The sequence below is a fragment of the Mercenaria mercenaria genome, chromosome 7 (genome assembly GCF_021730395.1).
Source record: "Mercenaria mercenaria strain notata chromosome 7, MADL_Memer_1, whole genome shotgun sequence".
In the NCBI taxonomy this organism is placed as follows: domain Eukaryota; kingdom Metazoa; phylum Mollusca; class Bivalvia; order Venerida; family Veneridae; genus Mercenaria; species Mercenaria mercenaria.
The window spans coordinates 32,629,321-32,644,920 of NC_069367.1; the positions used below are offsets into that span (position 1 = coordinate 32,629,321).

Consider the following 15,600-nt stretch of genomic DNA (forward strand, 5'->3'; position numbering starts at 1 on the left):
AAATGGCGGGGGCGCGGGGCGAAAACTCGCTATTTAGCGTGGGTGCGGAGCAATAACTCGTTGTTTAGCGGGGTCGCGCGGCGAGATTTAGTAACTGGTATATCGAGGGCGCAGGGCGAATACACGATAATTATCGCTGCTAAAACGTCGAGTTTATTATTGTATTATTTTGTGATATGGACGCACATGCCACTATGATAAACATTTTTTTTTCTATCTTATCTTACATAAAACTATGAAACTATTGATAAAAATGACGTAACGAAATTCTTGAAAATCGCACTATTTTTACTTCTACAGATAGAGACAGCAAACACAAGGTACATGGCAAAGTTATAAATATTGCAGCAAAATCGCGCAGTTATCAATAATACGCCGCATGATGTAGTGTAAACTTCGTAACAAGCCGTTAGTATTCAAAATGGAAAATGGGGTAAAGCTTGGAGTAACAATTACTATTGCTGGGGTTGTAGTAGGTCTGGTGGTTATTCTTGCGCTTGTCACAACAATGCCTGACCTACCTACGACCACGCAAAATGACCAACTATGTTTGCCCAATGAATCTGGAAATTTATCATGTGGATCTTCAACAGAACTACTGCACAACTACCTGCAGAGAGTGAGTATATATTTCATAATACCTGACATATATAATTTCATTACTACATCTCTAGGGCACATATTTGTAGTTCGAGAGGCTCTTAAATCAGCATTTTTAAGTTTCTGTTTCGGTATCTATTTATTAAACCACAAGTCGTACTTGACCTAGACAGTAGATAATCGTTGTAGATGAGTCATATCTTTATTTTCGTCGAATATGACCAAGCAGGAAGTAAATCGGGCACATGTAGGAAACGCTAAGAGGTATACTGACCTAGATCTAGACGTAGCGTAATTGGGCTATTTACAAAATAAATCGTTATACTGATAAAGGCTTTGCTAATATTGAGGTTAAATGTCTAAACTCTATGTGATATCATCATAATTATTTCAATAACACAGTTGATATAGATCGTTAGAAATATTAGCTAAATCTTTAAATGTAAATACTGGTTTATTGCACTACATTGCAAATCAAATGACATGCATTTGATATTCTTATTAAATGAATCTGTTTGAAGTATATTACTAAGTCTTTTGCTTCTCAGGAACATACCTAAGAAAACCGAGCTTACTATCATTTTGTCAAGTTACGTTCTATGCTTTCAAAGGATGTTCTTACAGATATTATTTACGTTCTATGCTTTCAAAGGGTGTTCTTATAGATATTATTTGATATTTTCTTTGTTCTGTCTTGGGCGAAATCATATTTTGTTTAAGTGCCTCTAATTTAAACGAGAATAAGAGCTTCAGATCATGAAAAACTGATATTTTATATTTTCTTTATTTTAGACTGTCACTATCAATGAACAATAGAAATTACTATATTAAGGGAAAATGTTTATTAAAGTGTCATTTATTTAATTATCATGATTTTTCTCTATTTACCATGGCTGTTCTATACTTTCTTGTTTTATAGTACAGAAAAGTCAGAACATGTTACATGTTTGACACCTTCAATTTACAGATATTTCATTCTCAGGGATTTTTTTGCTCAATTAATCTAGGCTGTTCTGGACTTTCCTTTTAGAATACAGACATACCAGAATATGTTACATGTTCGGTACCGACGCAAACGTTGATATGTTTGATAAACTAAGCAGCTAAACTCCAAGGAAAAATTCTTCAAGATATTTGAAACAAGAACTCGGCTAATTACTGCTCATTTAAAACAAATCAGTTTGGTAGCAGAAACAGTTTGGATGTAAGACCTGGAGAAAGTTTTTATGAACTGATTACAATAATTTGCGATTATTAGTTTTTGTGATCAATATACCTTTTACTAAACATTTTTTAACTCAGAGGTTTAGAAATTCAAATTACAAATTTGGAGAAAGAAAATCTTAATGTTGTGTTTTATATTGTATAAAAAAGTTTTAGATAAAAGAAACATCAAAATATTTTTGTGATACCATAAGAGTGGCGCATGTGTGTAAAGTCGGATCATGGAAGATTGTTTTCTAATTCCTAGATATAACTATGAGCAGATAAAGCTGCTCCAGAAAAATAAAAAAGAAATAACGCATTCCGAAAGCTGTTATTATTATAATTATTATATTTAAAAGAACACACACCAATATCGTAAGATTTATCTATATGTTCAATATATTTTCACTATATTTGAAAGTTGGTAATTTCAGATTATTTCCTCCAAGTACGACGAGATCCAGAAAGAAGAAGAAGATCGTCAACAGAAGATTCTGGATGAAAACAGAGTTCGGCTAATGAGCATCTACGACAAGGCGTACTGGGAAATGAAACCGGCTGCCAAGCTTACGGGGATGAAGCAACCTGAACTAAGACCAAGTAATATTATTTCTATAATGATGTTATACCTCTACGTTTAGAATAACCTGTTAGGTGCCAAATTCAATGTTCTGATTAACCACACATTGGTTATTTTGCATTAAGGCAGTGGCTGTTGTTTTAGCATACAGCCTAATGTGAACAGTATTTCGTTTAAAGGGTAGACTAATATGTTAGACTAATAAAATAATAGTGTTATCTTGCGTTTTAAACATTTAAGGACACCAATTAAAAGAACTTTGACAACTATTTGCTAAATTAATTCCTTTATTAATCTTTGAGAAATGCTATCACTTACTATTGTTTTATGGTTTGGAAGTAATATGCGCAATGTTATGATTGTGGCTCGGCAACCTATCCTTGCAATATGCACAGTAAAACAAAATTTGTATTTGTTTTGCTTTACAGATGATATTGGGGCAGAAATGACTCCAGTAAGAGCATGGCGCCATGGAAGAGAACTGTACGGCACGGACGGTTTTGAAAGATACGGAATACTGTACAGAAACGGGCGTTTAGTAGTACCAGTATCTGGCACGTACCTCGTATACTCCTATCTTGACATGTTCGAGCCTTGCGATCCTTCTACCGGTAAACCGAATAACAACAATGGTAGAAGTAAAGCAATAAAGCACGGGATTTTCAAATTTAATATTCTCGATGGGGAAGAAAATGAAATAGTTTCGAGCGTGCAACCGCATCAGGTTTCAAGTAACCGATTATTCAATTCATACAGTAGTTACATTTCTTCCCTCGCAAACCTCAAAGCTGGCGATGAATTATTGGTAAAAGTCAGCAATTTAACCTATCTAAGATACACGAGAGGTAACTCTTTTGGCGTTAATTTGATATAAACTTGATTTTTGCAAAAACAGTAAAGGTTTTAAAAGAATGAAATAAAAGGCGATTTGATTCATTCTTTCCTTGGTGCAGGTTGACAAACTAGCCCAAATATCCAAATCGGGGCCAAATTGTCAATTGGTTAACGGAAAATGTTGAATAAGGTGCCAATGTTTAAGTTAATATGTAATGTTTATAAAATGGATAGATATGAAAATATCTACATATTATGTATTTTAAATTTCTTCTGTTGATCTTAAAAATAAGGCGCTCATGCAGCTTCGCATTGTATATCTTGATTTTATCAAGATTTCGACCACAGCTCAAAACATTATCAGAAACATAGGGTGTGCTTTAACAAGTAAGTTTGAATTTTAGATAGATTTCTCCCAGAAAGAAGGCTCTTAGTCCAGTATTCGGCGCTCAGTAAGATCGGATATATTACATGATAGAGCGCCATTAAATGCAAGTTTATACACAATAGTACGCAAAAGACACGTGCCTATCCAAAAATGAACTATTGTTGAAAACGGCCCCGTATAGAATTGGCAAGCGTTGTTTGTCCAAATTAAATCGCGACCAAATTTCTCAAGAAGAGACTTGCCGAAGGCAATAAAAGAACAGAGGTTTGTGAACAGAAATAAAGCTTTAAAAGCCGCCTTCGCCAGTATTGGCTGTTTGGATTGATAAATGAAAAAAAGTGCTGAATGGAATGGTAGTTACATGGATTTCTATTAACTTCAATTAGCAGTATCAAGTTTCGAAAATTGCATAAAACTTTCTATCCATTGCTTGAAATGTTAACATTACTGTCCGATTTCTTTATCTGGCGAATATGACTCAGGTTTTTATCATATCGTGTACATTAGTGTTCGTGATTTTACAATATTGTCACATTTTATAACCGATTCGGAGTGATAAACATATTAAAAAACATGAACCTGCCATCATAGCATTTCGATTCTGATATGTCTTTTATGTAGGCAAGTGGAAGCAATAGGGAAGGACTATTTCTAGACGCATGTATGATGTCAAATATGATAGGTCGACGTCACGTCCACGTAATCGTGTTTTAACAATTATTTAAACACGGGAGTAAAGACATCCCTCGAAATTATTTAGGAGTGCGTAGACGTCTAGTTAGTTATTATGCGCACCTAAATAATCGATTTAGGTAGTGTGAAAATTTAGCGTTACACCGCTCTGTTGTGCATTTCGATCCTGAAAAATGTCTTTTATATAAAGCAATCAATCAGATATGGTAGCACTCTTTCTTGGTGCATGTATGGCGCTAAATAATATGTCAGTGTGACTTCAATATCCATATTCTTTTTCATGTTTGTTTATTATAGAATAGTATACAGATAAAGCAAGAAAGAGCTTTACAGATAATAATTTGAAATTTGTTGAACTTTCTTAACTTGGTCAAATTCCTGACGCTAGGTCTAATCAAGAATTTTAGGATTGTATCTGGCAAAATAACGTTAGTTGATCAAAAAGAATTCCTTAATAACGCATGCTTTCCTTTCTTTTTTATTACTTTAACTCTGAAACATGCAGTTATTTTCAAAAAATATAACTCGATCCGATAACAAAATGTTATTTACGTTAATAAAAACGAATATTTTCTATTGTTTGTATGTTTAATAAAAATTTATATGAATATTGTTTTAAATAAATGTAAGTATTTTAGAAGATAAACATGAAAAAATGTTAATCAATATTTATTTTGTACGCACATGGTTATGTAAATGTTGAGTTCTGCTTAATCCGTGGCTAGAGGGCGTGGGCGGTAGCATGCATTTCCACTACCGTCCATGAACAGGCTCAATCAAACCAAGTCAGTAACATTTTCATGTTTCTCGTGTTGAGCGATCTATTGAGTTTCCATATTTTCTATTCCTTAATTCATCAATAGTCATACTAAATACAATAGAATTATTCTTTCGTATACAAAAGTTACACATATACATTGATTCAAATTTGGTTAGAACAAATGAAAGACAAAATCTTTTTCATTTTCATTTAAAGCTGTAAAAAAGAAATTTGTCGTTTTTTGCTTGAAAAGAACCTTTGCATTTTTGATAGAAATATAATTATTCTTCTTTATGTTCAGTAACTTGTCTTTTGTATATTGTTTGGTGTATTTAACATGCTTTTTTGTTTGTTTGTTTATTTACTCTGTAATATTGTCTGTGCTTATACATATATATATATCCCTTTTTACCCTTTAAGTTTTAGCTTTGGGGAGGTAGCGTTCATTGACCATTGTTCCTTAATGTCAGCACGTTTTTAATTATAGGTTTTATATAATATTTTAGATTTCAGTTCAAGTTTTTGCTATGCATATGCTGTGCGTATTAAATCGTTTTCTATAATATACATTCTGTAAAAGTGTACCAGAACAATTTTTTTATATTATTATACTTTCTTTAAAAGCAGAATGTTCTTGGTTACAAGCCCGGTGACTTTATCGTTTTTTTTCTACCCTGTTATGGTTTTATCCCTTTTGTTGTTATATTTCATCTTTTTTTTGCCATACATATTACTCACATTGCGTTTTATATCAAACTATATTAAAACTCTTTGTGCGCGTAGGGGACAACCAGACTTATAAGCAGACTGTAACAGCAGAGTTTGATAAGTCTGCTTTTGAAAAGTATAATAAAGTGCAGCATCTATGATGCCTTTTGGCACTGCAACTGATCGTTTTTTTAAAAAAAAAAAATGTAACAAAGATCTGGGAGCTGTACATCATCATTTACATCATTAGATATATTCATTAAATTATGATATAGAAAATACTCCTTAAATGTATTTAACAATATGAAATATCTATATTTATGCATGTATGATTCTAGGGACAGCCATACAGTTACAGTGATTTGTAAGAAAATAAATCTTCCACTTTTTTAATGTTAATATACATTAATACTATGTTTAATTATACAAATATTAAGAAATTTATACTGTGTTTAACTATAAACTACAATAACATCGTATTATTCTAAACCTTTTATATAGTACAGTAATTACATGAACTTGTTAATTTTATATATACATAAACTATATGTAATAATATATAAATATTTTATATGACAGCGTGTGTGACATTGATATTGTCAACCCGAGGGCAGAATGTCACTCGAGGCGAAAGCCGATAGGTGACATTCTGTTTCGAGGGTTGACAATATCAATGCCACACACACTGTCATATGATATTTATTTTATTATACCGAACAAAATTAAGCACATAAAATGTTTTTAAAATGTTTTTAATTCATTTAATTCAACAGTTTCATCTTTAGCGCGGTAATCGCCTGTGTACATTTTGAATAATGACGTCATTACAATATGACATTGTGTGCAAGGGAGGCAATCATTTGGCTAAAAAATTGAAGCAGTTATTTCCCCTTATATGACATTCAAAATATCAGCGCGGTCGCATGACCTGACAGTCACTTTCGCTTCGTCACGTGTCAAAAAGGTTGAAAATGTTTCTGATTTACCAAAATAAATTACCCGATAATTTGAAAAATACTGCAATGCCATTGGACAAAAATTAATTTCAAACACTAAGTTGTGACAAAGTAAATGGGTAGAATGAATTAAGATGGAATATTCTTGATCAACACCAAATATAGGAGGATGTGGACGACGTCCTATTGATACAAGAAATTATGACTTTGTTGGTAAATGAATACATAGTGCACATATTTTTTTTTTCAACCCGATTCTTTTTCTTTCTTTTTTTAGTTTTATTAATACAATTTACTTTTTGATTCAAGATTGGACTAACATTACTTTTAACATGTTTAATGATTACTAATATTAAAAAACCCCAAAAAACAATATGTATCTCGTCTTCAAACTCCTGTATTATTCACCATCACACAGATTTTGGTTGATATATTTTATTATAAAGTTGAGGTCAGCAGTATGTGTTTTTACAGAGATGTATAGAATGATACTGACCGAGGACGCAGTCCGAGGTCAATATCATTTTTACAGGTCCGTAATAACACATATTGACCGGAACGTAAGTCTATAATTGTTGTATTATTTGCCCTTCTCAAATACATTCATTTGACTGGCTCATATTTCATACATATGAGAAAATGTGATATAGTCATTATCACTTATGCAGGTCAATATCGCTTTTTGCGGACCCGCGCGTGCACTTATTTCGACCAATCAAATTAGCACATTTGAGAAGGGTAAATAATGTAAAGAAATAAATACATGTTTAGTTAATATACTAATATTAAATTATTAGATATTTCAGATATTGCTAAAAAAAGCCTTTGGGTATTTAACATAAACATATTCATTTTTAGAATCAGATATTTACACAGAGATTTCCAACAAAAATAACACTTCTTGTACTTGAAATTAAAATAATCGTACATATCTTGAACTGATATATAATTTGATTACATGTATATCTGGGCCATCCAAATGAATAAGATATCCAAGAAAATTCCGTTTACTTATTTGAATAATCAGAGTGTGATGTGACAGGGAAATTAATCACGAACTAAATCTGTACATAAGTTTTTAAAGAATATGTTAAGCGTTTAAATCAAAGAAGAAAAAATGACCTAACGTATTTGTCTGTATGACAAGTGTTTTCTCAAGCTTCAGAACAGCGTAGATTTCTTATTCCACACTGTTCCTTGGGTTGGTTCGGAAAGCCAAGTCTTATACGGGTGGACGGATAGCTCAGTGGTTTGCACACTGGCCTTCCAATCCTGAGGTTGGGGTTCGATCCCCGGCAGCTACTCGGGAATTTTCAGAAACGCTTTTCAGTGTTTCCCACCCAACTAGAGGTGTACTGGTCAGGAACCCAGGCAATCCTTGCGTGTATCAGTGCTATACACTGGGCACGTTAAAGAACCAGGCTATCTATTCGAAACGAGCTAGGCTAAGTTAGCCGGACAAGCCTGTATCTGATTTCTAATCTCTCAGTCGTTGGGGCTTTGTCTCACTCTGTCCCTCTGGTCAGATCGCTCTGTCTGTACTAGTAGAGGATGAATTATGCGCCCTGTGTGGCTGCATTTTGAACTCTGTTAAGCGCCTTTGAACGTGAAATTGATCATGAAAAGGGCGCTATATAAATCTGGTATAATAATAATAATTATACAAGCAGGCATGCATTGTTTTTAGCCAAGTTTCTTGCTTTTAGGATATCTTAGAAACAGGAGAAGGTAGACGAAGCTTGTTTAGTGGCAAGTTATGATAACAGAATATCTTGCACTTTATTATATAGTGAACATATTCCATGTATTATTAATTCATCAGTGTTAAGTTAATTTTCAGATGCTTTTTACGTACTTATTGTATTATCATGTTATCATACTTGTTTTTTCGTAAATTTAAACTTTCCCTACATGCCTATAAATAAGCAGCCTGTTTTTATATGGATCTATATATTCTGTTGGAAAGTACGGTTATGATGTATTTTAAAGCACAAATATTGTGCATGTATCTTATTATTGGACTGATTTCTGTCTAAGGTGTATGATACTGAATTTCAGCAATGACAATGATTTCTGTATATTTGTTTTCATACTTTTTAGTGGCAGCTATCAATTCAAGTGCAATATAATTTACACTATTGATAAGTGATTTCAATAAAATATCTATAAAATACACGAAAAGATACATATTTTAATTAAAAGCTTTCTTCGGGTGTAATGTTCAATAAATCTCACGCTTTCTTAATATTTTGACAATGTCTAAGATGTCTTAAAATATTACACCAAGAGAAAGCTTCCGATGTTGTGTACATGAGTGTATTCTAGTGTACAATTTTGATATTTCACATTTTTGTTAAATTTTTGTATTTTAAATATTTCAGCATGTTGAAGTGAAGCAAAACTGTTTCGTTGGTAATAAAAATAAATATAATATGATTTGCTCGTAAATAAAAACAAGTTTTAGGTAACGTAGTTTGATGAAAGTTGTTATTTAATATAGCCATGTACATAATGACTTTGAAAGATATAGCATTTGAGAAAGATTGAATTTGTTCTTTTATTACTCCTAATAGTCAGAATTATATCCTAGAAATTATTTCAAGTTATGTCAGAGAAGTCATCTAATTGTTGTTCCTTAAACCAGGCTTATAAAACACAAAAACATTAGTTATGTAATCACTTGATTTGAATATGTTTGTTCAGAGAATTCATCTAATTGTTTTTCCTTGAAACAGGCTTCTAAAACACAAAACGCATTAGTTATGTAGTCATTTGATTTGAATATGTTTGTTCTTCAAGTTGCAATAATTATGAAGACAGTGAAATTCTACGAAAAGACATTCAATTTGATGTCTTTTTAATGTCTGTGCAAAATAAGTTTTATTCAATTTTCATAAGGATATATTAAGTGTTAACTGACGAAGACAAGGTGTGGCTTACAAGTTTAACTTAGCAAATTTGTTAAGCTATCAAATGCTGACTTACGGTATTGGTAAAGAAAATAATATTAGGAAATAACTTGAAACAGTGAAAGACAATAAATGATATAAGCAAACATTTTTGAAGTTTGTTTTCTATTAAACCGACTGGAGCCTCACCAAGACAATTAAATCTTTTATGTCAAACCATTCGACTAGATAAGACAACCGCCAAAATTAGTAAATATACAATCCATTCATAAACAAGTCAGTCAGTGCAGTGCATTTCAACGCCGTCTAGTCTAAAACTCCATCCCATCCAATATATTTGCATTCAACGCATTGTATTTTGAAACCATTTAATGCAAAACTTCATTACATCTGTTTAAACATGGAACGATGCATTGAAAAACTTGTTACGATGCACCGTACTATGAAATCATCCAACAAAACATGATACCATGCAGCTCAATGTGAATCCGTTTAACACAACTTCAGTACGTGTAGTGTAAAATGAAATGATTTATTACAACTTGACGCCGTCTAATGCATATTGAAACCGTGTTGTGTAATTAAAAGCCGTGTATGAAAACTTGACGCCATGCAGTCCAATGTGAAGACGTTTAACGAAACACGAGTTCGTGCAGTGTAAAGTGAAACGATTCATTAAAACTCGGCGCCGTCTAATGCATACTGAAACCGTGTTGTGTGATTTGGAGCTGCGTATCAAAATTTGATGCCATGCAGCTAAATATGAAGCCGTTTAACGTAACACGAGTACGTGCATTGTAAAAGGTTAATACGACTATCAGTTCATAAGTTTGACCTGTTATAAATATAGATTCTGGACCAGTTTTATTTAAAAAATATCTTAAAATTTGTCGTAAAACCGACCTTGTGGTAAAATTCTAACATTTAATTTTACACAGCTTAATGTTTGTTTGTTTGTTTTTTCGGGGATGGGTGGGGGCGGAAGATTTTATGCCGTTTCTCAAGTCCTGGATTTCATACAAGTAATAACTGCCGTTTCTAAACAGTATTTCATTTAAGTCCTGGATTTCATACAAGTATTAACTTTATCTCACCAAGTATAAGCTACGCTCGCTCGGTTCACAATTCCCCTTAAGGTCGTATGAAATCCAGGAAACCGACTGTCCAACTTCAATGAAATACTGTTTGAAAATGGCATAAGACCTCCTGCGCCCCTCCCCCACCCCCACCCTATCACCGTAAAAAAATACTTTTGCACTGTACAGTGAAGTACATGTAATTTTGACATACTGTCTAAAAACATAAACATGTAAACCCTTATTTGATATAAATGATAATTAACTCGGGCGATTTTTAGTGTTTGTTAGAAGTATAGGGGCCGGTTTGGGGAAAAAACAAACGGGCGCCATCTTGGATGACCTAGTTACTATAAAAAGTAACTCATTTGCATATAAGAAATAAATTCACTGCGCATGTGCGGCGGCCATTTTGAATTCTAAGTTTAAAATGACGTATTTATGAAAATGTTTAGGAATGACTTGTATACCTATCTAGGGCGTGTTCGCGCACATTGAGGGTCAGCCCTACACGGGGAGATAACACGAAAACAAAGCTATACGCATGCGTAAAAAAGAACCTCTCCTATAAAAACCATTCGAAAGAAAATGTATAATATAATTACGTACTGTCTACGACTTGACCAATCATTAAAATAAAAACTATATGAGAATAACTATTTATACATGTAAAATGAAATTATCAGACAAAATATTACCCACTCAACAGATGTAAACCCGTCGATATCCCACGCTAAAATGAACCAACACTTGTACGCCTCTCTTTATCCATTTAGAATACAGATTAATACCGTCGTTTCTAAACATAAAATAGCCAATCAGAAGGCAGGAAAACGAACAAATGAAACATCTCCAATAAAGTCGTTTTGACCAATGAAAACGTCGAAATTTTAACTAATCAACTCTCAATATTATTGACGAATGACATCGCGAATTCAGAACGCGAATTGTATATAAGAGAGTGCACAGCCGTTAATCGTCATCCTTTAGAATTCATACCGGTGACATGGAAAACTTTGACTTTATCGTTAACACTTTCACCGGCGCAGATGAATTTTGCGGGAATACAGGATTTCAGTCAAATGCCACGCTTTCTCTTCTGCATCTTACCGTCAAATTACAACGGTAAGTCTGAAGACTGATCAGAGAATAAAATATTTTTGACAGGCTTAAACCCGTACACCGCGCTATAGCGTACGAATATGATTATTTTACATAGCGCAGGATTCGATTTATGAGCGCATTAATATAATTATAGAAATGATTACAATTTCTTTAATAAACCAGATACGAAATACAATAGAAATAATTAACTAAATTATTCATACAACTTACCAGTCCGAAAATATTCGCCTAATGACTCAAACTCTAGATGGTTGAATAGAAATATCGTTTCACTACACAACCATAAATACGTCATTTTAAACTTAGAATTCAAAATGGCCGCCGCACATGCACAGTGAATTCATTTCTTATATGCAAATGAGTTTTTTTTTATAGTAACTAGGTCATCCAAGATGGCGCCCGTTTGTTTGCCCCCAAACCGGCCCCTATACTACTTTTGTTAATTTTGTCATTATTATTTCCATTACTGAGTCTGTTTCACGGAGCATACTTCTGACAAAGCTTAAACTAAGAAGAAAGATGTTTCTCGAAAGTAAGGTCCCTTATAATATTCAGATAAATCGCAGGAACAGTGTAAAATTATGAAAGAATTTTACCACAAGGTCGGTTTTACGACAAATTTTAAGATATTTCTATATAAAACTGATCCAGGATCTATCTTTAAAACAGGTCAAACTTATGAACTGATAGTCGTATTAACCTTTTACAATGCACGTACTCGTGTTTCGTTAAACGGCTTCACATTTGGCTGCATGGCATCAAATTTTGATACGCAGCTCCAAATCACACAACACGGTTTCAGTATGCATTAGACGGCGCCAAGCTTTAATGAATCGTTTCATTTTATACTGCACGAACTCATGTTTTGTTAAACGTCTTCACATTGGACTGTATGGCATCAAGTTTTTATACACGGCTCTTAATTACACAACACGGTTTCAATATGCATTAGACGGCGTCAAGTTGTAATAAATCATTTCATTTTACACTGCACGTACTCAAGTTGTGTTAAACGGATTCACACTGAACTGCATGGTATCATGTTTTGTTGGATTATTTCATAGTACGGTGCATCGTAACAAGTTTTTCAATGCATCGTTCCATGTTTAAATAGATGGAATGAAGTTTTGCATTAAATGGTTTCAAAATACAATGCGTTGAATGCAAATATATTGGACGGGATGGAGTTTAAGACTAGACGGCGTTGAAATGCATTGCACTGATTGACTTGTTTATGAATGGATTGTATATTTACTAATTTTGGCGGTAACCGCCGCCCATAGTGTTACGTCAACTGGAAATAATCGATTACCAAACAAAATGTCGGTATTTGCCCAGTTCAAAGCTATCATAATTGATGAACACTTGATTGGAATCAAATTTCTAACATTTAACAAGAACGTAGCTATAAATGGACACTCATAAAAAGATGTAAAATAGTTTCTGTAGCTCTAGGACAAAAGGAGCACTGGTTATCATTAACAATACCAATTTTGTAACAAAGATGATTTGTTCCTAAAATTCTGAGATTCTTTCAGTACTGTAACCACAGTAGTTTTGAATCTTTTGTAACTTTAAAAGGTAAACTATATATCCTTTGCCAATCAAAGTTGACCAGATTGATCTCATTTATCCATCTTTGCTGAGATACTGGTTTGTGTATCGTACATAAACCTACATCCCTGTTTTTGTTTCAGAATAATTGTAGACAAATGAGGTTGTAATGGGATGTTTTCCTTCTTTGCTTTATGTGAAACATGTAAGGTTTGTAAATAAGTTCGGATTGCAGCAACAATATTATTATAAAGCGAAATGTTACTTTCTTCTATTTTATATATTTCTTGAAACACATCAAACTTAAGGATAACAGATTTCCATCTTTGCCAATAAAGTCATTTACTAAAACATCACCTTTACAAATGTAATTTCTAAAACAAAATGGTTTCCTGCCTTTCTGAAATTTATGACTACTACTAAAAACGGGTTCTAAAAGAAAATCATCCCAACTTGCTGGAGTATTTAGAAAAGGTAATTGGTGTATTCCTGAGAACACATCTTTCCAAAATGGGTTTTTAACTTCTGTTACTTTGTTTTGTAAAAACAATGTGTGCCATATTTTTCAATAGAGTAAATCCATAGGTATATACTACTTACTAGATCATAATAAGAGGAATTACTTTTCAAATACCTCCTAAACCATGAACATTTCATGGCCATTATGAACTTTTCAATTTCAATTACTCCTAATCCTCCCCCTTAAAGTGTTGCTTTAATGTATCTCGTTTAAATTTATCTGGGCTATTATTCCACAAAAAAACTTAAAGAACATATCCTCTATTTCCTTTATTATTTCACGTGAGGGGATAGGAAGACTAGCAAAAAGATGATTAATTTTTAAAACAACTTTTTTCCAATAGGAATTAAAATCCTTTTATACCAAATTGTCAAGAGGGGTTTAATTTCTTCAATTTTTGGCCAGAAATTAGTTGTACAATATCTTCTAAGTCTGTTGTAAAATCAACTCCCAACAACTTAGAGGTACTTTCCCACTGAAGAGACATATCTGGACAAATACAGCGATAACTGTTCCTTAAAGCACCAAATCAAATTGCTTTAGTTTTATCTCCATTTACACGAAGGCCTGAATTTTCTGCATAGAGCTTTGACATGTTTATAGTTAATGGAAATGCAAGGAACCGTCCACGCCCTCTAGGCTCGAGATAAAAACATAATGACAAAAATTTGCAGAATAGTAAAATAAAAAAAGTTTAAAACCAAAGGTCTCCCAATACGATATAAACGAAAACTCGGTTTGATTGGGCCTGTTCATGGACGGTAGTGGAAATGCAAGCTGTCGTCCACGCCCTCTAGGCTCGAGTTAAAAACATAATGACAAAACTTTGCATTAATAGTAAAATGAAAAAAGTTCAAATGTCTCCTAACATGACATAAACGACATAAAAATAAACTCAGTTTGATTTGGCCTGTTCATGGACGGTAGTGGAAATGCAAGCTACAAAATAATTTAAGTAAAATGAATTGCAATAATGATAGTAAATTGAGTCGCAACTAGTTCTAGCAAAGAATAATGAAAGTAGATGGGTTATTTCTGGTCTTTAACAAATATAATATAAGTATTAACAGGGGCGGATCCAGGTTTTGAGTTTAGGAGGGCGCGCAAAATTTTTAGGGTGTTTCGGTGGCATGCCTTTTCATAAAACTTGGCAATTAAACCTCAAATGGTGCTACGTATCTGAATTATAGTTCACGTACAGTCAACATTGAATAATGTAATCTTTTAAATCTGTAGATTTGGAAAACATGGGGTCTCAGTGGCTCACCTGAAGGGGACCTTGGCCATCTAACCTTCTATATATACTGCTGTGACGTCCGCATGCCTAACCATTAAAACAAGGTGACTCCTAAAAAGAACCAAGCAGAACCATTAAAATGAAGCTACAGACCAAGTTTAAGGTAGACTGATGAAACGGTTCAAAAGAAGAAGTGATTAAAAGTTTTTTATCCCCCGCCATAATTGGTGGGGGTATAGGAATGGTCTCCGTCCGTTCGTCCTTCCGTTTGTCCGTCCGTCCGTAACAACTGGGCTCACTCGATATAACTGAAACTCAAGGTCAAGGTCACAACTCAAGGTCAAAGTTTTGAGCCTTCCATTTTGTGTCTGCTTTGTATCTCCTAAACCCCTTGAAAGATTTTCATGAAACTTAGGTCAAATGATCATCTTATCAAGACAATATGCAGAACTTA

General features: G+C 33.4%; 2 protein-coding genes across 2 annotated transcripts in view; both read left to right on the top strand.

Moving 5' to 3' along the window:
• Nucleotides 1-15,600, top strand: part of LOC123554551 (uncharacterized) — a 179,333-nt gene that overhangs the window by 59,618 nt on the left and 104,115 nt on the right. The gene's annotated exons all lie outside the window — the stretch shown is intronic.
• LOC123554554 (uncharacterized) lies at nt 317-9,780 on the top strand. The gene is made up of 3 exons (XM_045344785.2): nt 317-619; nt 2,241-2,406; nt 2,815-9,780. The coding sequence occupies exons 1-3, from the start codon at nt 422-424 to the stop codon at nt 3,258-3,260; spliced, it is 810 nt and encodes a 269-aa protein (XP_045200720.2). The 5' UTR covers nt 317-421; the 3' UTR covers nt 3,261-9,780.